This window comes from Juglans regia, chromosome 16, assembly GCF_001411555.2.
Source record: "Juglans regia cultivar Chandler chromosome 16, Walnut 2.0, whole genome shotgun sequence".
Lineage (NCBI taxonomy): Eukaryota > Viridiplantae > Streptophyta > Magnoliopsida > Fagales > Juglandaceae > Juglans > Juglans regia.
The window spans coordinates 17,319,414-17,342,733 of NC_049916.1; the positions used below are offsets into that span (position 1 = coordinate 17,319,414).

Below are 23,320 nucleotides of genomic sequence, written 5' to 3' on the forward strand. Positions count from 1 at the left end.
GAATGGAAAACTAATATCATGACTTCTCAAACTTACTAAGTTTGGATGGCAAGCTTAAACGCTGAAAAAAAAAAAATCCAATTATATTTAGTAGGCTGTGGGTAAGATTGTCATCTCATGATCTGATGGAAAGTAGTACTACTGCACATCATTTGGAGCTTTTCCTAACATAGAAACTTTGCACGGTCAAAGTTTAAAGAGAAAAGCTAGCCTAGCGAGCATTATCATGTACTTTGGATAATGAACAGAATACTTATAATTATCACTGTATATGTCATACAATATATTACATGAGCTTCCATCTCATCGGTCATCAGCTATTTAAGGCATATAACCAGAGAGTAACGTCTCCACTGAAAGCCTTTGATCAATACTAGTGGCCATTGGATATCATGTAATGCATACCTATGTCTCAGTTTCTTGAATCTGGTTATATGTATGAAAGTCTATTGTTGATTATCGATAATACGTCCATGGGTCCTAGAAAAAGAATGGGGCTGGCTGGATTATTGAGGGCTTCCTTGAATTTCAATTACCCTCACAAAGCTCTGGATTCATTCAAACAGTGTACCGATGCTTAGCCAATGGTATACTGATTCCAGCAGCACATGATGAGATGAAGCAGCAATATTCTCTAGGACCATTGGTTTTGCTGGCCTGAAGCGCTGCTGCAAACCGGCAAGTCACAGAAAGGCAATGGGCTCAGTTACGAGTCTTTCTGGCTTTTTATCTTTTTTTGTTTTCTGTAATCTTGCGTGAGTGTAATAAATGTATGGTTTTGAGAAGCCCTTCCACCTCTACCAGGATGAGCTCTCAGAATGATGATCTGTGTATGTGTGCATGCATAATATTCATGCTTGTGCAGTTCAGAAATAAGATTGTATTACATATGTAGTTCCATAGACTATCTAATGTTACGCCTATCAAGGCAGATCATTCCAAAGATAAATCACCCAGATGCCTAGCCTCAAATCATGCGGATACTCTTGCCAAAACTGATGCCATTAATTTCCATACTAATGTAAATAAATAGTGCAGCAGATTTCTAGCTACAGCTGTAAATTCTTTCCTTTTTGGATTTCTATAATTCCTTAATTTTGTGTACATACTCTGTATAAATTAGACTCTCATCACATCAATACAATTGAGGAAAACTTCCATTAAAATATCTTTCTATATTTCTCTACATGGTATCAGACGACCACACCTCAAACGAGACTACGATTCCTAACTCAGATATGTCTTCTTCCCAAAATCCAAACAACCAACCTTTCTCTCCCACCGAAACACCACTGGTAGCTCTCAATATCACAGCTCAAATTAATGAGAAGTTAACCCCCTCCACATTTTCGCAATGGCGTGCCCAATTTGAAGCTCTTCTCATTGGGTACGACCTATTAGACTATGTAAATGGTCTTTCGGTGTGTCCATCATCTGATGGCACTCCCTCATTTGCCCTAAAAATAACCCATTGGGTTCGGCAGGACAAGTTGATTCTTAGTGCCATTCTTGCCTCAACCTCCAACACCATCACTCCTCTTATAGCTACTGCTAAAACATCTCATGAGGCATGGAAAAAATTGAATCATATGTATGCTAGCAGATCTCGAATGAGGGCTATGCAATTCAAGGAAGAAATTACCTTGATTCAAGAGGGAAATCGCTCGATTCCAAAATATCTCCATGCCGTAAAGGCTCTGGCTGATGAGATAGCTCTAATCGACCATCCCATATCTGATGATGATCTAACCCTTTACATTCTTAATGGTTTGGGTTTTGTTTTCAGGGAAATAGCCGCACCAATCCATGCGCGAGAAAGATCCTTGACCTTTGAAGAGCTGCATGATCTTCTCGTTAGCCATGACAGCTATCTCCGGCAGCTTGAGTCTGCAACTCAAAACCTTGTGGTGTCGGCGAACTATACACACCGCAAGCCAAATTCTGGAAATTCTTCCCAGAAGACCCACGGCAAACCAGCTGGTTTCTCAGAAACCAAGGCCAAGTTAAAGACTCAAAGTTTCACAACAAAGCATCGGGCCGGCCCAATAACACCCAGCGAAAGTACCAGCCCAGATGCCAACTTTGTGACCAAATTGGTCACACGGCCAAGTTGTGCTCTCAATTAAATCCTCATGTCGTGACTGCCAACTGCACCTCTACTTCCAAAGTCATGGACAATAAATGGCTCATGGACTCCGTTGCATCCCATAATATCACTAGAGATCTCAACAATTTGTCCATTCACTCAGAATATGATGGTACCGATGAAGTCGTGCTTGGTGATGGTTCAAGTTTGGCTGTCTCACATATAGGATCCCTCACTCTAAAATCACCAAACAAGACTTCATTCTCAATGATACACTCTGTGTTCCAAATCTTTCCAAAAATCTTATCTATGTGCATCATTTTACATCTCAAAATAATGTGCTTATTGAATTTCACCCCTCCTATTTTCTTGTGAAGGACAAGATCTCGGGGATGATCCTGCTAAGAGGTGCGTGTGAAAATGGTGTCTACATCTTCCCGTAAACACTGGAGGCATCTTCTTCTCCAATGGTTGCTAATGTGCATGAACGAACCTCTCTTGACGGGTGGCACAAACGCCTTGATCATCCGTCCTCTAAAATTGTTCACAATGTTGTTCGTAATTTTTCTCTTCCAGTCACACCAAATAAAAGTCTTTTTTATGTTCATCATGTTCTATCAATAAAACTCATCAACAACCATTTGGTTCTAATAGTCTCTCGAGCAATGCACCTCTTGAACTCATTTATACGGATGTTTGGGGTCCCACTCATTGTGTTGGTTTAGATGGTTCTCGCTATTATCTTCTTTTTATTGATCATCACACCAAATACATGTGGTTTTATTCTATGGAAACAAAATCCAGGGTCACAACAATTTTTCCAAAATTCAAAAATCTTGTTGAAAATCGGTTTCAATGCAAAATTAAAACCATATACTCGGACAATGGGGGTGAATATGTGAGCTTAAAATCCTTTTTCTCTCTTCATGGCATAAGTCATCTAACTACCGCTCCCCACACACCCCAATAAAATGGTGTCTCGGAACGACGTCACTGTCATCTTGTGGAAACCGGTCTCACTTTGCTTCATGATGCAAATTTACCTCTCACTTATTGGCCACATGCTTTTCAAACAGCCACAATTCTTATAAATCGTCAACCTACACCTTTGTTCCAAAATATATCCCCGTACCAGGCTCTCTTTGGTCAACGCCCAAATTATCTCAAATTGAGAAATTTTGGCTGTTTGTATTATCCTCTCATCAAACCATACAATAAACACAAAATGGAGCCCAAATCTATACCCTGTATTTTTTTGGGCTATTCCCTCACTCAAAATGCTTACCGGTGCCTTGATCTAAACACACGGCGTCTTTATGTTTCGCGGCATGTATTGTTTGACAAGGCCCAAAGCCCATTGACTGAAACTCAGCCTTCTTCAAACTCTCATCCCCACTCGCGTATCTCACAGGCTCCATATTCGGTCCCTGTTCCCGTGCCGCCCGTGATGCTCTCCTCGCCTCCAGTGTCTTCAGCTAATATTCCCACCATGCTCACTGCAACTCCAGGTAATCTTCGTGACTCTCTTTCCTTTACTTTACAAAATCAATTGAATTTGGATTCTCGTTGAAAACCCAGCATCTCCGAACCCTAACCCCCCAAATACACTGCCGAACTTGCCTCAAAGCCCCACTCTCTTCGTTCCTCCTGAACTAGGTGCTAGCTCTACCCAACCTGCTGAACCCACATCACAAAATCCCTTACGGACTCAACACCCATCTACCTCCCGAACCCATCCTATGACCACTCGGTCTATGAATCAGATCTTCAAACCCAAACAGTTACACACTGTCACCAAACATCCCTTACCCGAGACCATTGAACCCACATCTGTGAGTCAAGCCGTCTCTGAACCTCACTGGCGTGAGGCCATGTCCCACGAACTAATTGCCCTCATGCGGCATGGGACATGGGACTTGGTCCCTCCTCCAAGTCAGTGTAACCCAGTAGGCTGTAAATGGGTCTTTAGAGTGAAACGCAAACCTGATGGGTCAGTGGACAGATTTAAAGCCCGTCTTGTGGCTAAAAGGTACCACCAACGTCCGGGAGTTGATTACAAGGAGACCTTCAGTCCTGTGGTTAAGCCAGCCACGATTTGAACTGTTTTATCCATTGTTGTAATGAATGGCTGGGGTTGCGGCAAATGGATATAAACAATGTCTTCCTACATGGGGAACTTAGTGAAACTGTTTATATGTTGCAACCCCCAAGTTTTAAGGACTTAACTAAACCTGATCATGTATGTCGACCCCGCAAGGCTATTTATGGTCTCAAACAGGCACCTAGAGCATGGTACTCGGCTTTAAAAAATGCTCTACTTCAGTTTGGTTTTCAGAATTCACGGGCAGATTCTTCACTCTTTATTTATAACCATGATTCAATTCTCCGTTATTTTGTGGTATATGTGGATGATTTAGTGATCACAGGGAATAACTTCAAATTTGTGAGCTCTATTGTTGAACAACTTGGCTGGAAATTTTCATTGAAGGACATGGGATCCTTACATTATTTCTTAGGAGTGGAAGTTTTACCCACTCAAGATGGTATCTTTCTTTCCCAACATAAGTATGTTCGTGATTTATTGTCCAATACTAACATGCTTGGTGCCAAAGAAGTCTGCACTCCTCTCTCAACCAGCACACCTCTTAAACTCAATGATGGTACTGCTTCCTTTGATAGCACTGAATACAAAAAAGTCCTTGGCAGCCTACAATATCTATCCCTCACTCGGCCTGACATCTCATTTGCTGTGAATAAGCTGTCTCAATTCATGCACAAGCCCACTCAAACCCACTGGACAGCAACAAAAAGGCTCCTGCGCTACTTGAAGCAAACTATTTTCCATGGTGTTAAGCTAACCAGCAGGACACATCCCACTCTCACAACCTTTTAAAATGCTGATTGGGCAGGTAATTTTGACGATCGTACCTCCACTTCAGCCTATATCAGCTTCCTTCGTTCAAATCCTATCTCATGGAGTTCAAAGAAGCAACGTGCTGTTCCAAGATCCTCGACGGAAGTTGAGTATAGAGCACTTGCTAATGCAGCGTCTGAAACTGTTTGGATACATTCTCTTATTCAAGAACTTGGTTTCAAGCTTCAATCCGCTCCATCTTTGCTTTGCGACAATTTTGGAGCTACACATCTTAGTTTCAATCATGTTCAACACTCAAGGATGAAACATATTCAAATTGATCTTCACTTTGTTCGAGATCTGGTTCAACGAGGTGCACTTCAAGTCAGACATGTTCACACTCAAGACCAACTTGCTGATTTATTGACAAAACCACTTTCAAGGCAGTGGACAGAAGTACTAAGAAGCAAAATTGCTCTTGCTGATGGCAACTCAATTTTGAGGGGAGGGGGTGTATCAAGGCAGATCATTCCAAAGATAAATCACCCAGATGCCTAGCCTCAAATCATGCGGATACTCTTGCCAAAAATGATGCCATTAATTTTCATACTAATGTAAATAAATAGTGCAACAGATTTCTAGCTACAGCTGTAAATTCTTTCCTTTTTCGATTACTGTAATTCCTTAATTTTGTGTACATACTCTGTATAAATTAGACTCTCATCACATCAATACAATTGAGGAAAACTTCCATTAAAATATCTTTCTATATTTCTCTACAACACCCACTTAGACTTGAAAATCGTGGAAAGGTAGTTCTAAATCATAAGTGTGCTTATAGACATCGATCATCACTTGGTCATGTTTTGCCTCACATGTTTAATTAGCTTGTAAGGTGAAAGCATATATAAATTTATGTTCCTTTTCTTGTCTATTTTCATGCAACCAATTTACAAATCGACTTATCCTCTGAGTTTTCATCGGCAATTCTGTGCAAAAATTGTTGTGTTCTGTCCATCCACACACCGACATCCACTGATCATCCGTTTTACACATCTCTCCATGCACCACACGCTCTCCACCTACACATGACTAGACTCCTCTTTAGTTTCGAATCGGTTCACACTAAGGATAGCAATATATGACATGACCTGAGAATCCAACATGAACACAACATTAAATAAGTAGGTTTGATTCAAAACGGGTCAACCCAATAAAACACGATTAATAACACTAGGTCAATTGTGAGACAATCGGAGAAACCTGCAACCAACCCGTATAACATGAATAAACTCTATTTTCAAATTATATAAAGGTTTAGTCTTATATGTCTTTTTGTTGTTGTTGAGAATATGCAATATTAATATTAGTATTTGACTACTTAATATCTCAAACTATTACTTTTTTTTGTTAATATGTAATTTATTTCATGAAAATATTAGTTTTCTTATATATTATTGGTTTGGATATTAATCATAAAATATTTTATCATGAATCCAGTATTAATTGTGAATGATTTATATAGTTGCATTGTATTATATATGAAACGGGTTGAGGCGGGTTAAACAAATCATGTCCACCTTAACCTAGTAAACGTTAGTTACTAAATGGATTAAGCAGGTCGTGTTGTTTCACCTGTTATTGATATGGATCGTGTTAAGGTTTTAGGGTTTGATCCGTTTAACTAAATGGCTCGTACATGGATTCCCAGAGCCTACTCGTTACTCTTCTGCTGTTAAACACTCGATTTGGGTGATGCTATAAGGCAAATAAATTTAAACACTCTTGTGCCTCCTACCTCTTACATGACTGTTGGTTGCAAATGGGTGGTTAGGCTAATCGCAATGTATAACAATATAAAGCCTGCCTTGTCGCCAATTGCTTTCATCAACAAGCTGGCCTTGACTTTGCCGATACTTATAGCCCTATTATCAAACCAATAACAATTCACACTGTCATATCTCTTGCCATCTCCTATGGCTGCCCTCTCAAGCAACTTGACGTTAGTAATGCTTTCTTGTATGTGTTTTTATCAAAAAAATGTTTATATGGCTCAACCACCAGGATTCACTCATCCTGATTCAGACTAGGTTGACATGAGAAACATGGATTCAAATCATGAGAGCATGGTTCTCTCAACTAGGTGGTAGCTTAAGACCTGATTCTCGTCGGTCTATAATTGGTTATTGTGTTTTTCTAGGTGATCTCTTATTTCTTTGAAGTCTAAGAATCTTATTTCTTTGAAGTCTAAGAAGCAGGCAACTGTATCCCGCTCCTTTGTAGAAGCTTAATACAAGGCCATGGCATCTGCTACATGTGAATTAACCTAACTTCTTTCTCTCCTTATTGCTCTATGTGTTCCCCACTCTCAACAAGCTCTCTTGTTTTGTGATAATCAGACAGCTCTTCACATTGCTTCTAACCCAGTTTTTCATTATTGGACCAAGCATATTGAGATAAATTGTCATCTCATCCGTGAAAAAATTCAAACAAGCATTATTAAAACTCTACATGTTTGAAGTTCTCATCAACTTAGTGATCTTTTAAAAAAACCTCTTGCTTCAATGTAGTTTCATTCTTTACTTGGCAAGATGGATATTATTGATATATACACTACTTCTTGAGTGGGAGTGTTAGCAATTATAAATAGAAGTTAAATAGAAGTTGTACACGTCACTGATAAGTGTACGTAAAGAAATAAACTACTATAAAGACATGTACTGTTACAGAAAGATTAATATCAAGAAATACAGAATATATTTTTCTCCCTCTTCTTCTCTCTCTTCTCTCTGACTCTCGATACTTGCTTTTCCCTTTTCTCTTGATTCTTGATTTCTTGCACACTGGTAGCATGGGAAATTAGATTTTATCACTAGGGCTACCAATTCTTGACTATTTTTTTTTTCCTTCAGTCTAATGATCTTTTAGCTAACCTGCACTATTGATTGTGTTTGAATATTTTATTAGATTATACTAATTTTTGTTAACTATACAGCTCTGGTAGCGCCTGGATCGAGTTCCTTTTCTTCAATATCCCTATTTGAACAAGGATGTGCCCTTCTTTAATGGTCCTAGAAAGCTTTGTTATGGCTGGCCCTGCACCAGACATAGCAAAAGCAATATCAGATACAGTTCTAGTAGGGAGACTAGTAGCCGACAGACCCCTCAACAAATTTGCAATCCACTCAAGTATCAAAGCAACATGGAACTTCATATAGAAATTCTTGATAAAGGATCTTGAAACAAATATGTTCATCTTCACCTTCAAAACCCCGCAAGATAAGCTGAGAATCTTGAATCAAGCTTCATGGAATTTCAAAGGCCACCTCCTCGTCCTCAAACCATGGCCACCAGGAGTGACATTGCAAGAGATAAACCTAAAACAAGCTTTGTTCAATGCTCAAATACACAGACTCCCTCTGGACTACATGACTTTGAGAAATGCAACAAACATTGGGAAAGCAATAGGAAATTTGATCAAAGTGGAAGAAGATCCTGTCTATGGGATAGCATACAGAAAATACATCAGAATGAAAGTGGAAATAGAAGTTACAAAGCCATTGCAGCAGGGTATGGAAATCATGAAATATGGGTTTCCATAAAATATGAAAGACTTTCCGATTTTTGTTACGCATGTGGAAGGCTGGATCACTCTCAAATCTTCTGCAATTTCCTAAAAGTAATTCCAGAAAAACTGAGCTAGGGGCCGTGGTTGAGAGCAGAGTTCAACAATGGAAGTTTTTCACAAGCATTTTCAAAAACAGATGAATGGTAAGAAGCAGGGGCAGATTTTTAGGAACAAGAAGCGCAAACTACCATCAACAGCCAAGAAAGAAATTTCAGAGGGAAAGAAATAGAAAGACCTAATTTTCTAAATGTGCAGAGTCAGAATAGCAGTAGACTTTCGCTCGCCAGTCAAGGAATACTTACCCGCAGTGAACGAATCCATACGATTGGAAAACACCCTCAACTTCTGCAATTTTTTCCGCAGTCACCAACAATCCCTCAGCAAGCGAAAAGTTCCATCGAAATGAGAACTCCCAACACACAGCAGCTGTTCAGCTACAGTGAAGAAGAGGCAATCAATTTTTCACCAAACCAAATAAATTACATCACTGTGGACTCACCAGACTCACCAAAGCAGTTTACGCAAACCCGCAGTCCACTATCTTTTTATCCAGCAGAATCGACAGAAGTAGCTGCAAAAGGAATAACTCAAGGGTCTCAGAAATTTGCAGGGGTCACACCACAAATCAATCCCATGTCGACTAGGAAACACACGCCCTGGAAAGGCACAATGGAGACAAATCTATTGGCTATGCAGAGTTATAAAACATAGATGACAAAGCACGGGGCCTCAAGTTAATCATCCCTGCAAGGTGAGCCCACATCACTCTCTTCAATTTTAATAGCTCAAAAGCCCATTTTCATTGGAAAGATGGATAGAAATATTTTCTCTACCAAGCCCATATATATGTGTTCCCAAAGCCCAATAGAGAAAGGCCTGGAAAGTCAAGCTGACAACAGCCCACCACCTAGACAAGTACCTCAAAAGCCCAGTCAAGAGTATTTTCACATAGAGCCCGTCCGCAGTAGCCCAAGAGCCCAGCAAAGCTTTCCTATACATTGAGCCAATCAGACCTCAAGAAGACCAGGGAAATAATACCATTAGTCAGGTTATAAAGGGAAAGAAAAAATTTGCAAGTAGAAAGTCAGAATATTCCCATATGGCAAGTCATCACCACCACTCCCTGGAAAGTCGAAGAAAGCTGATGAGACAAGCTCAAAAATGCCTTCCCAAGCAAAATGAAGACACTAGCCTGGAATTGTCTAGGGTTAGCCCGACCTAAGGTAATTAGAAACTTAAGGGCTAATATTAAGACTTATAATCCGGATGTAGTTTTTTTGTCAAAAACCTTGGTAACGAATGAACACACCATATCTATTGTAAATAGTTTAGCTTTCCACTATTTCGTGCATTTTCTAGCAGATTGTAAAAAAGGGGGTCTACTACTTTTGTGGTGTCCAGGTGTAAAACTGGAACATGTACATATAAATATGAATGCAATATCAATTTTAGTCTACTTATATCCTCCCCATCAACCATGGTTAATCACCTATGTGTATGCACCAACACAATGCAATTACAAAGAGAATTTTTGGCAACATCTAAATTCAATACATCAAGCCTTTCTAGGCCCATGGGCGTGTATTGGTGATTTTAATGATCTCATAGATCAGGGAGCGGCTTGATAGAGTTATAGCCAATAAATAATGGAGATTGTTCTTTCCAGATGCAAAATTGTAACATTTAGCATCATCAACATCAAATCACCACTCGATATTGTTGCACACTACAGAAAATCACAGAAGGGCTTCGTCTTTCAAATTTGAAGAATTCTGGACTCAAGAACCACTCAACCATCAAATAATAGAAGAAGCATGAAATACATTTTATCAAGGCAATCCGGCTTACATCCTATGCAGGAAAATTAAGGCAACAAAAGAAGCGTTGAAATGTTGGAATACAACCTGCTTTGGGCGCATCCAGAAGAACATACAAGAGCTAGAAAGCGAGCTACTTGAAATACAAAGCTGCCAAATGACACCGTACAACCAGGAAAAAAAGAGAACACTACAGCGCAGATTACATAAACAAAGAGAAAATGAAGAAACGTTGTGGCAGCAAAAATCAAGAATTACCTAGCTCACATCTACAGACCTCAACACAAAATTCTATCATCTCATAACAACAATCCGAAGGAGGAGGAACTCAATTGACTCAATCAAATTGAGATCTAGTACTGGACAATAGACCCTCTCATTATAAAATCTCATTTTATTAATCATTTCAGATCAATATATACCTCATCAAACCCGCAATTCCCAGAACAACTTGAAAATCTTTTTGATCAACAAATCTCGTACTACGACAATGAAAGATTCAATGAAATGCTGAGTGAAGAAGAAATATCCAGTGCATTAAAGCAAATCTCAAGCCACAAAAAACCAGGTCCAGATGGCATGACAGCTTTATTCTACAAGCACTATTGGAAAATCATAAAAAAAGAAGTGCTCCAGGCAGTTCAAAATTTTTTCAGAAGTGGCAAACTTTTGAAACAATTGAATCACACCAATATAGCTCTCATCCCAAAAGTTTCAAATCTAAATACCCAAAGCCAATATCGCCCAATAAGCCTAACAAATGTAAGCTACTAAATTATCACAGATATTTTGGCAAATCGATTGAAACCCTTGTTACCAAATATTATTTCCCCACTCCAAACAGAATTCGTTCAGGGTCGCAATATAAAAGAAAACACTATAATTTCACATGAGCTTTTCCATCACCTCAAACGGAAAATAGGAAAAAAAATGGCTAATGGCAATAAAGCTCGACAAGGGAAAGGCCTTTGATTTAGTGGAATGGAAATTCCTTTTTACAACAATGAGAGTTTTGGGTTTCAATCAAGGAGGAATAAATTTGATAAAAGAATGTGTGACAACAGCAACTTTTTCCATCCTCATAACCGGCTCCTCACAAGATTTCTTTAAAGCTCAGCATGGTCTTAGACAGGGAGATCCATTGTCGCCTTTTCTTTTCATCCTAATAACAGAGGCACTCTCAAGAATTATGTTGAAAGCAGAAGAGCAAAAATCAATTGAAGGAGTTAAAATCAATCAAAACAGCCCACCCATCTCCCACCTGCTCTTCACAAACGATAGAATCATTTTTGCAAAAGCCACGAAAAGCAACGCACAAGCAATCTCAGAAAGCTTAGCAAAATATCAGCAATGGATTGGACAAAAAGTCAATCTGAATAAATCATCCATTTTCATCACTAGAAATACAAGTTCCGCAGCAAAAACATTTCTATCTCATTGGCTCCCCTACAAACCATCTTCAGCAAGAATGAAATATTTAGGCCTACCAACCTCCTTCAATAGGAATAAAAAGAGAGCAACAAAAAATTGTCAAAAAAAGTGGGGAAAAAATTAGAGGGTTGGAAGACAAAACTCTTATCCCAGGCGGGTAGAACAATGTTGATCAAATTTGTGGCGAGTACTATTCCATCGTACCATATGAGCTCATTTCAACTCTCAAAATCAGTATGTAAAACTCTTGATACAAGCTTCAAAAATTTTGGTGGGGATTCCCAAAAGACAAATCTCATAATATGACTCTTAAATCTTGGAAATCCATTTGTCTACCAAAAAAATTCGACAGACTTGGGCTCAGATTGATGGAAAAAATGAACTAAGCACTACAAGCAAAAAAAGGATAGGAAATAAGCGAAGAACATAATGGCTTGTGGTACCAAAATCATCAGATTCAACCTTGTGGAAAGGTTTCCTCAAAACAAGATATATTATCAAGAAATGAAGATGCTACCAAATTCTCAATGGACTCTCGGTCAACATATGGTCAGATCCATAGATACCCTCTACGGAAAATTTCAAGCCAAAGCCAATTCAAGGTATGGGCCAGATGTACCCATCTATCATAGTTTCAAAATTAATTACAAACAATCCATGATCATGGGATATGGCGAAAATACAAAGTCTCTTTGATCAGGAAAGTGGTGCAGAGATACAAAAAATCCCACTAACAACAATCTCACAGAGTCGTGATAAAATTGTTTGGACACTAGCTAGCAATGAAAAATTTTCGATCAAAACTACTTATCACAAAACACTTAGCAACCAGATTCCAGAAATGCAAGACACAATATAGGAGCTTTTCAAACCTCTTTGGAGATTGCGAATCCATGACCGACACAAGCTACTGATTTGAAAGCTATTATGGAATATCCTCCCCACCAAAAAAAGAATCAGCACTGTCGTACCTCAACTTGAGTCATTGGAATGCCCACTATGCAACCCAGCCGAATAAACTTTGCTACATTTCTTTGTGGAATGCCCAATAACCAGGATTCTATGGCAACAAAGTAGCTGGCCATTAAATCTAGCAAATCTTCCCATCAATTCCATATCAAATTGGCCAGATAAAAATGATCATCCATCCAGAACAAATGTTGGGGTTGCATGATGAAGAAATTCATCACTTTCAACTTTTTACGGTGATTATCATGAATTTTATATGGAGACAGCAAAATGAATCTGTCCACAATCCCACCTCAATATATGTGGAGCAAGCAAACAACCAATTGAGCCATATTTATGAATATTATAAAAGCAGCATGGGAAAAGAAGCAGAGTAAGCCAGAAGAACTATGGATGCCTCAGTCAAAAATAATTTCTCAGTGGCATTAGTCGTACGAAGAAACCACGATGGTGATATCCTCGAAATCATAACGGAAAAAATTCAAACATCAAACCCACTGGTAGCTGAAGCTTCAGCAGCTCTACTCGCTTAAAAAATGGCGATCCATCAGAATCAAGCAATTATTGAAGGTGATGCCCAAAAGGTCATCACAAAAATAGAAAATTCTGATCTATCCATGTTCTGGCAAATCTCACCCATTATAGCAAATATTCAACATATTCTCCACAATCAAAATGGGTGGAAACTAACAAAAATCGATGTTAGCACTCAGTTGCGCAATTGGTAGCAACCAATCTAGTTTTTAGATGCATATTCTTTGATAAAAGTTCTAGATGCTTTATGTATATTGATAGTGAGAAAGACCCTCCTTAAACTCTTGTAATTTGTTTTATTTTATAATATGCTTGATTAGAAAGAAGAAGGAAGGAAGGAAAAAAAAAAAAAAAGCCATTGAATATTTGAGAAAAGAAATTCACATTGTCAAGTATAGTACTGTATGGTGTGATTATTACAACGCTTTCCAATGGGTTTATCAATATGCATCACTTCTTGGTGAGTCTGTCTCCATCTAATGAACTCCAGAAATGATGATAGAGCCATGTTAGAAAAGTAATTGGAGGTTGTTGTTTTTTGTGTTTTTTTATGAACAAGATTTGATACCATATCTATGCAAAAATCTTGCTGTGGCATTAAAGGTTATTATAACTTTAACATGGCAAAAAAATTGTGCGGAGCTCCAAATTAATGTACCATGCACAAGTGCTAGGGACAAGTCACAAGTTCCAAATGTACAAGTCTCACGCAGTCACACTTTTTTTTTATGGGTCCACTTTTTTACAAAAACATCTTACCTCGCTTCAGTGCAATGCTTAAATTAATTCATTTCTTTTAGGATGGTATAGTTACTGTGTGGTAAATAACCATTTACTACTTTATGGAGTTTATGATTTCAGATGTATATACGATTATTCTTGGGCAGTTAGAAATAAAATAAACTATTATTTATCTCTTGGTTATGATCAGTATGCCTCAGTCATTGGGATGACAGAATCTGTAACTAATTTGTAAATAAATTTAATTTTTGTTAAAGGTAATATCCCATATCTTGTCAAGAAAAGCTACATGATTAACCATGAATGTGCATGATATAATGATTTCTGCTGCATATAAAAAAAAAAAAAAAAATAGAGTTCTGCTGCATAAAGTCATTTTTGTATATTCTTTGTGCGCTATTGATTTGAATGGCCAAAATAATTATTTTCTATTAAAAAAAATGGAGCAACTAATCACATTAGTAGAGTGAGCAAAGAGTACGTAAAAGTGACTGCGCATAATATTTTTGTAATATAATTAGAGTTGATCTTATAACTTGCACAACAAATAAACAAATTAATAAATGGCTTTTAATTAGCCTCTAATCATGATAAATTATATACAGAAGAGAACAGTCACAATCTTTTAAAACTTCAAGTGTCCAATACTATTAATTGACTCTGAACTTAAATGACCAAATTCATGGTTATAAATGCATCCACCAATGTGTTGAAAGCTGTCTCAAAATTAAAACCCTGCAAATTGAGGAGAAGAGTGAAAGAGATGTACAAGAAAGCCATGGGCCATGGCATCTCCCATTGTTTGGATCTAAGGCTCCAATTGTCAAATTCATATGGAATAATGTGACAGCATATATCACTTCATCAAATAATAGGTTTGTCAGCTGATTTGAACTTCCGATCTTACATTTATAAAAGCCATTTATTTAAACTGAGTACAGTTGTAAAAAGAGTTTAAAAAAAATGTAAATGTCTTATTACTCATGTAAATTTAAGAGTTTTTGGATGATTTTCTCTCAGATGGCTTGAGAGTTGACCTAGTTGCATCATTTTATCTTGGATATTGGTTTTCCAGCGCATGCTCCAATCACTCTTATGAATGATAGTCAAGCTGATTACATTGAGATGGAATCTAAGGATCTACTTGCAGACATGTGCTCAAAATCTTTATATCAGAACTGATTACACTTCATCTGTTCTAAGCTTGGCAGTAGTTCTAGAGTTTAAGAAAAGTAAGAATGGGATGAGGGCAGTAGAATCTTTCATTTTACTCTCTCTATCATGGACTAAACCACCCCCAGAGCACCTTAAAGACCTACTGCAGGAACACATTGAGGAAGGAACTAAAGGAAATCAATCTGGAACAAATATCCAGGACTTCTATTTTTGAAGAAGTTTTAATAACTAACTTTAGGACAAAGAACAAAGATAACTTATACATGAATTTACTTTTTCTTTTATACAGATTAATTGGTGCGTTCGGCAGCTTCCAACACCAATCACATGTTCTCATTCAAATCACTGCACTTAATGATGGAGGTGTAGAAGGGAGAGGTGGGGCAAATAAAAGAGAAAAGTCACCTAGGTCCAGAAAGCTCCATTGCTTCCACCACAAGTGAAGATTCTTCTATAAAGCTTGAATATCTTTGAGGGGTTTCAGAATATCCAAACCTTGGTGTCTCAACCTTCTGTAAGGCTTCCCACTTCTCAGCTAATCCATCCCCTTCCAACATTTTTAGTACTTCTGACATCTTTGGGCGGCAAGAAGGATTAAATTGAGTACATAAGAGGGCAACCTGAACAATTTCTTCCAATTCAACCCTGTCAAAATTGCTCTTTAGATCCTTGTCTACCATTTGACTTAGTTTCCCTTCCTGATGGAGCTTCTTGACCTGCAAAGGAGTTGCCATGCAGTGTAAGATGTATCTAAAGAAAGAGTAAGCAGTCTAAGCCAAAGTATTTTCCTACTATTCCCCAATCATGGGAAGAATTGTTAGCTTTTATGCAGTGATGGAGGTTTAATTTCAAGAGCATGATACATCGAAAGTTTTTAAACAGTATCCTCCTCCTTTTAAGGAGCATGATATTTATCTTAGGAGAAATACGAAGAGAGTGCAAAACAAGTCCTATAAATAATTTCTTTGATAGTTAAGTCCTAGAAATAATTAAATTGCATTAAAAAATTATATGGTACTCCACTGTCATGATTTTTCATTCATGACCTGTGATTCCCAGCAGGGCCAGCACTTTCCTCACCCTTCTCTCTATTTTTTGTGTTGAGGAAAGGTTCATTATTCAAATTATCAATTTTCTCTATGCAAATGTTATTGTAAATTATCAAAACACCAAAAGAAAGATAGAGTTACCCAATCAAGCATTACACCCTTCTGGTTTACTGCTCGCCCGAAATCTATCGCCTTCTGACCTGTGATGAGCTCTAGGAGCAAAATCCCAAAGCCAAAGACATCAGTCTTCTCTGATGACTGGCCTGTTGACAAGTATTCTGGAGCAATGTGGCCAACAGTGCCACGCACGGCTGTGGTGACGTGAGAATCTCTATGATCCAAAAGCTTTGCCAACCCAAAATCTCCAACAACTGCATCATAGTCTTCATCGAGCAAAATATTTGCTGCTTTGACATCACGGTGGATAATTTTTGGGTCACATTGCTCATGCAAATATACTAGCCCCCTTGCCGTACCTAAAGCTATTCTCTTACGCCTTGTCCAGTCTAAAGTTGGCCGGCCATGAACATGATCTGAAAGAAAAGTCCAAAATGATGTCATTAGTTTTGAGCTGTTGCAAATCCTGGATACTTACTAAACAATGGAGGGCTAAAAGGCCCACGGATTAATTGACAAATTAGCTACCATAGCCATCTTGACTGGAAAATAATAACAGAAAAAAAAATGAAATTGAGTGATTAGCAATGAGATTAATGTGTTGAGGAAAGTACCTAAGAAACAAAATTAATGTTTTGAGGAAATTGGTTCATCTAACAGACTTCTGATCAAACTTTTAAAAGGAGGGAAAAAGAAAAGCTTTCACACAGGACTTCTAAAGGCTATTATTAGATGCATGCACATAAATTTGAGCAGCAGTAAATAAGCATGCTAAGTTTTATAAAGGAAAATTACAGAATTTTAAAATTCTGGATGATTATGTTACATTTCATAAGACATTTCCGGTGTAGTGATGGAAGTCTGGACCAATCTGGTAGTAGCTCAAAAGTACACGGTGTTGAAAGCTAGATAGGCTAGAAAGATTATAGAATGCCAAGGGGCACCATTATGCAACAAGGTAGCAGTAGTAGTAAATTAATCGTGGGCATTGGAAGCAATCATTATGGCATTTGAGGATGCTTGCAAAGGATTGATGGCTGAGGTGATGAATCCCCACTAGGCCAGTGCAACAGGAAGTGGGATGTTTGTTGTTTCCAGCTTGAAACCATGGTTGAAGAGGTATAAACCAGTAGTGGACAAGGATTTAGAGTTGCGTGGGTGCAGCAACTTTTGTTCCATGCATTAGATGTGGCCAAAGTTTTAACAATTCTAAGGTTAGAAAGATATACAAGCAAGGATCAGAAAAATAACCAACAACTAGTGCTCTATTAGCTAACCTCTTAGCCGAGAGGCTACACTTCCATTGGGCATATAGGGGTAAACAAGGAGCCGCTCATTCTCAGTCGAACAGAACCCGCAAAGCCTGAGAAGATTCCGATGGACAGCCAAACTTATCATCTCAACTTCTGTCTGAAATTGAATTTCACCAGCGGCTGCATTAAAGTCCTTCAGCCTTTTAACTGCCACCAGAGTTCCATCGTTCAAGCATCCCTTGTATACAATCCCAAAACCACCTCTCCCTAGAATATTCTTTGAGCTGAAGTGGTCAGTCGCAGCTCGAAGCTCCTTAAATGCATACCTTTTCAAATGGCCAAGGCATACCTCCGGGTCATATTGATCTGCAACTGAGAATGCAGCAACAATCAGAAAATCAGAAAACAAAACCCTTACATGCAGCAGACCAGATTCATAATGAGTTCGTAAAGAAAACAGTATAATCCCAAATCAATACTTTCAGTAGATTCAGTATGACACTAAGGGGATGTTTGGAAACAATTTCCATCGCATCCCATCTCATCTCATCTATCTTATTTCATCTCATTTCCTTCCCAAATATCATTCAAACACAAACACTTTCAAACTAATCATTACAACTTTCTCAAATTTTCAAATAAAAAACAAAAAACAATTCAACTTTTTCAAATCCCAAAATAAAAATTATATAAAAAATTTATATTTTAACTTTATAATATTTTTATTCAACTTTTTCTCTATCCTTTCCCAAAACCCAATAAATATTTAACTCAAACTATCTCACTATTATTCAAAAAATTCTTATCTCATCTCATTTCATTCCCCAAGCATCCCCTAAATATAGGATTTACAGCTTAAACTGTAACTTTATTGTAAGGGGGTGCAAATGGTCTTGAAATTGGTTTTTGACAACTAGATTTCTCTCTCTTGCTCACTATGGACTAGAGTTCTATATTTTTCTTGATTGTAGCAACAGTATACTATATTCTTGATCACTAAAGCAACGACTCCAATTCTCATTTCTGTGTTCATATTGGCCAATTCCCACTATGATTAAATGCCAAGGTTCTAGAACAGTAGATATTCCAGCAGCTCAAAATGCTTTCACCACCATGTGGAATAATTATAGAGAGAATAATACTCAGCCACGATAATGTTTTAGAAAACTGAAAATGCTATTAGAAATCATGAGATCAAACAAGCAACTACAGATGAAATTCCATGAAAAGGCCTCTGGATGTTAAATATACTCCATGTTAGGGCACCCACAGAAATATACACTAAATAATAGCATGTACAAAAGTAATAAATGGTTCACCGCAGCTAAGCTATAACAGTGCGATACTTCTTCCCATCAGCTTAAAAGTTATAGCAATGGTCCCAAGTTCAAAAGTCCAAACTTGAGTGCACGTTTTCCCTATTATTAAATATTTCAATTACAGAAAGTCTAGCTCACATATAAGAGGGAGTGTCAGATGTATTAATTAAATGATTAAATTCACTTCCATCAGGTTAAGTTTTTTGGGCAATTGGTGATAAAACTTGAATTTGACAAACATCAAGTCCAATACAATGTGAATCATAATCTCGCGCATGGATACAAGCATGAGAGCTACAGCACAATCTGTCTTAGTGATGCTGATACACTAAGAAATGGAAAACAAAGAATAGGAAGCAACTAACCATTGACATCAAAGAAAATCTGCTGGTTGTGTCTGTATCGCCACCAAACAACTAACCCAACAACAAGAATGATGAAAAAAACAGCACCAAAACTTGCTCCAAAAGCAATTGCCACGTTGTGGCTTTTTCTTTCAGAATCTGATTGTCCTAAGAAACAAGAAATCAGATCCAAGGCACGTCAGAAAAATGCGATTGAGAATCAAGCTGAGATTAAAAAAAAAATTAACTATATAACATGGTCATAAACACCTTTTAGCTCATCGGGGGGGAAGGACAGTGGCTCTGGAAAGACAGCAGAACAATTGTTTTCAGCCTTAGCCCCGCAAATTAAAGGGTTACCAAAAATTCTGAAAGAGGAAATAGCAAGAGAATGTCAACTATTACAATTACAAACTTCTTGATGGAAATTCAGCATTGATAGAAAGTTGGAAAAAATGGCTCACTTGAAAGTTCTTGCTGGTATTTTTGGCAAGGTACCACTGAGATTGTTAAAAGAAAGATCTCTGCATGTTCAAATTATAAAAGTGAATACATACTTCTTATAAAATATGTGGATGGAAGAGTAAATTGCCGACTGCAAAGGACAAGTACATACACGAGAGTAAGACCTTCAATATTGGACAGAGACTCAGGACAGGATCCAGAAAGGCTGTTATTGTTTAACCTCCTGACTTGCTCAGAAAACAATGTTAAAGCTATTAGAGTTCCAAAAGCTAAGCAATTAAGCATGTAGTAAATTGCACAAGTATAATTCTAGTATGTTGGATCACAAGAACAGTAAGAAGGTTATGAAACTTACAAATAATTCAGGTTCTTGAGGCCCCCCAAGGAACTAGGTATATCGCCGTTGAATGTATTGTTGGAGAGATCTAATGTCTGAAGCCTCTCCAACTTTCCAATGGTAGCAGGAATCGGACCTGAGATATCATTGTTCTGCAGCAGCCTACACATTTTAAAACCACGATTTAAGATTCAACTTAAATTTTGTAGCACTACCCAAGTATCTTAAGCGGAAGAAAACTTGGTGTGAAGATTTGAAAAAAGATGGAGTAAATTAAGACCAGAAACAATCAACAAAATAGATGTTATACCCAACTGCCAAGAAAAAACGAAGTCAAATTCTAAGATCAGTGATAAAGTTGTAATAACTTACACAGATTGCAAGTTACTGAGGTTTCCAATCCCCGGTGATAAGGTCCCGGACAAGCTCTGGCTTGGCAATCCCCTGTAACAAAAAAAAAAAAGTTCAGCTTTTCTTTGACGAAAATCTATAGGAAGATGCTGGCAACTTTCGAAGGGACTAAAAAACCTACAAAACGGATACATAGCCATCGGCAGAACAAGTAACCATCCTCCAGCTACAGGGATCTACGGAATTAATATCCCAATTCTCCAGAACATTATGTGGATCAAAAAGCCCACTTTTAATTGCCATCAAAGCTACAACTGTGGAAAGTTCAGGGGAAAACAGAGAAAGTGAAGTATCCGTGTATGAAAAAAAGAAATTACAAAAATAAAAACAAAACAAAAAAGTGCTCTGAAGCCTCAAGCTGCAAAGTAAATTCTTTATCCATCCATTATTTTCAATTCACCCAACGGGATTTCTTTTATTTAGGAAAAAATTTGTGGAAGAAAGAGAAAGGAGTTCAACTGAAGATAATCCGAGAACTGACCTTCATAGTTTATACCAGCTGGAGAAAGAGTAGCAGAAGAAGTCTCCATCAATGCTAGAACCAGCAGACCAACTTTCCAGAGCATGAAACTATTTCTTGCCATACTCTATTCACAGTTACACTAAAAGCTTCTACCTTCTTTGCTCAACCAGTATCCATCGATGGAAAGACCATAACCAATACGAACACAAGCCATTCTCAAATGAACTTATTTCTTAAAACTTCCCTTATTCAAACAAAAAGCTCAAAATCAGAAAACCAGACCCACCATTACCAAAAACGGAAGCAGTGGCAGTATCTGTTTGTTAGCCTTTACACTCACAAACAAAACTCAGCTACTAGTAGATAAAGCTTAAAGAAACGAAAGACCCAGATGCTAGTATAACTTGACCACAAAATACCCAGCTCGGAAACAGAGGACTTTGAATCAAACCGAGTGGAATGGGCACCGAATGAGCTGAGACAAACAGCAAAAGAAAAGAGAATTTTCTCGAGAATGCAAGCGAGCAAACATCTAACCCTGAAATTCTGAGATCCTAGAGATCTGGGAATGCCGGATGTGATTTCTATATGTTTTGGGCAATCCCCACAAATTCCATGTGATTATACTGTTGGTCTCTACTAGCACTGCTCTGCTCTGCTCGTCCCCCGTGCTTCCCATACCATTGTCTCCTAGTCGGCTAGTCCTCTTCTCTCGCACGCGCACACAAAGATAAAGAAAAAAAAAGATTAATGATAATCACTCACGAAGATAGAACCAAACACGCAAAGGCCAATACAAAATGCCAAAGTCGACACAGATACAGATGTAGACCCATTAACGAAAATTTCATGCTTTTTGGAAACGCAAATGAGGCAGTGAAAAACTGAAATTGTGTTTGTATTGCTGATTGAAAGGGAGAAAAAAAAAACCAATGAGCGTAAAGTAAAGTAAAAAATGCAGTGATTGGACTGAAGGGATGTGTGGGATTGATCAGTGAGAGAGAGGGAGAGAAGAACAAGAAGAGGATGTCTATGGGCAAAGTAATTGCAGGGTGAAAGTATTTTTTGTTGGAAGTGGCAGGTCACGTGCTTGGATTGTCTTGGGTCTCTGTCGGCTTTTTGGCTTCATTTTTTTATTTTTAAGGTTTTAAATAATCACATTCTGTTAAAGTTTCTGCTGTCCCATGGCCCCACCTACCTCTCTCAAATGTGCCAATTAATTTTTTAAATCTTTTCATATTTACTATTTACAGCAGCTTAACGTCGTTTAGCAAACCAACCCTAAAATAACTGGTAATTAGTTGGTGCGAGCTGGTATTTCATGATTTTGAAATCAAGAATTCGAGTTTGAATGCAAGTTAAAATTATTTATGGGAGTAAAGCTCGATTATTAGACTATGAAATAGGCTTTGGACTAATTGGATACTTTGATAATGTTGTAGTGACGGGTTCAATCTTGAAGCAGTAGTTATGACTCAAATTAAATACTCTGTAGCAGGAAGGGGCTCATATAGTCATGTCCAACAAGGGTTGTAACGCTGGCCACCCCGCCTCTTTTTTTTGAAAAAAATATCATAAAATATTAATAATAAAGGGATTATTTGAGAACAAATAAGAAAAATTATCATGTCATATTAAAATTTTTCATAATTTTATTTTTAAACGTCATTTAGATATAAATTATTTTTTAATTTTTTATCTAATCATTATAATTTTTATATTTTCAAACAAAACAAAAAATAATATAATTTTTTCAAGATTTGAAAATAAAAATAATATTCAAACAACTTTTTAACTTTATAATATTTAACTTTTTTTTCTCTTATTCTCCAAAATTCAATAAGATGTTTTAATTCAAACCATTTCATTAATTCACATAATTCAAATCTCCTCTCATTCTCTCCTAAAAATTCCAAAACATTTTAAACCAAAAAAAGAAAAACTACATTATGTGACAGAAAAAAAAACATAATAACAAAAAAAATAGCTTTATTTCATAATTTTGAATAACTCTGACTTGGATCAGGTCTCGGCTATAATTGGATACTGATGCTCTTGTCAAACAAAAAATCTACTCAACCTCTTACTATTCATACAACCTCTACACTCCACATTATTTTTAATTTTTATTATTTTTTTCTTTTATTAAATATTTATTATATAAATAATGAATAAAAAATTTAAAATAATTTAAAAAGAATAAACTCAAAAAAAAAATTTTTTAAAAATATTAAAAATTTAGAAAAATATGGAGTGTCGAGTGTGGTGGAGGTTGTGTAGCAAAGCTCTTTTAGAAAACTATAAGGTGATTTTTTTTAAACGTGGA

General features: G+C 37.3%; 2 protein-coding genes across 3 annotated transcripts; one reads left to right on the top strand and one right to left on the bottom strand.

Moving 5' to 3' along the window:
• Positions 1-1,187: 1,187 nt before the first annotated feature.
• On the top strand, positions 1,188-2,126 carry LOC108985861. Its single transcript, XM_018958313.1, has one exon. It carries the CDS (start codon positions 1,188-1,190, stop codon positions 2,124-2,126), a length of 939 nt encoding a protein of 312 aa, XP_018813858.1.
• A 13,067-nt stretch (positions 2,127-15,193) lies between these two features.
• LOC109004086 (protein NSP-INTERACTING KINASE 3-like) lies at positions 15,194-21,975 on the bottom strand. 2 transcript variants are annotated; one of them, XM_018982495.2, is made up of 11 exons: positions 21,013-21,975; positions 20,653-20,785; positions 20,493-20,564; positions 20,139-20,282; positions 19,935-20,006; positions 19,783-19,842; positions 19,589-19,686; positions 19,340-19,486; positions 17,680-18,021; positions 16,427-16,818; positions 15,194-15,952 (listed from the first exon to the last, which is right to left on the bottom strand). In XM_018982495.2, exons 1-11 carry the CDS (start codon positions 21,113-21,115, stop codon positions 15,638-15,640), a joined length of 1,878 nt encoding a protein of 625 aa, XP_018838040.1. In that variant the 5' UTR covers positions 21,116-21,975; the 3' UTR covers positions 15,194-15,637. The 2 variants fall into 2 exon arrangements, with proteins under 2 accessions (XP_018838040.1, XP_018838039.1); XM_018982494.2 differs by having other exon boundaries at positions 17,680-18,027; positions 21,013-21,974.
• Between the last annotated feature and the right edge of the window lie 1,345 nt (positions 21,976-23,320).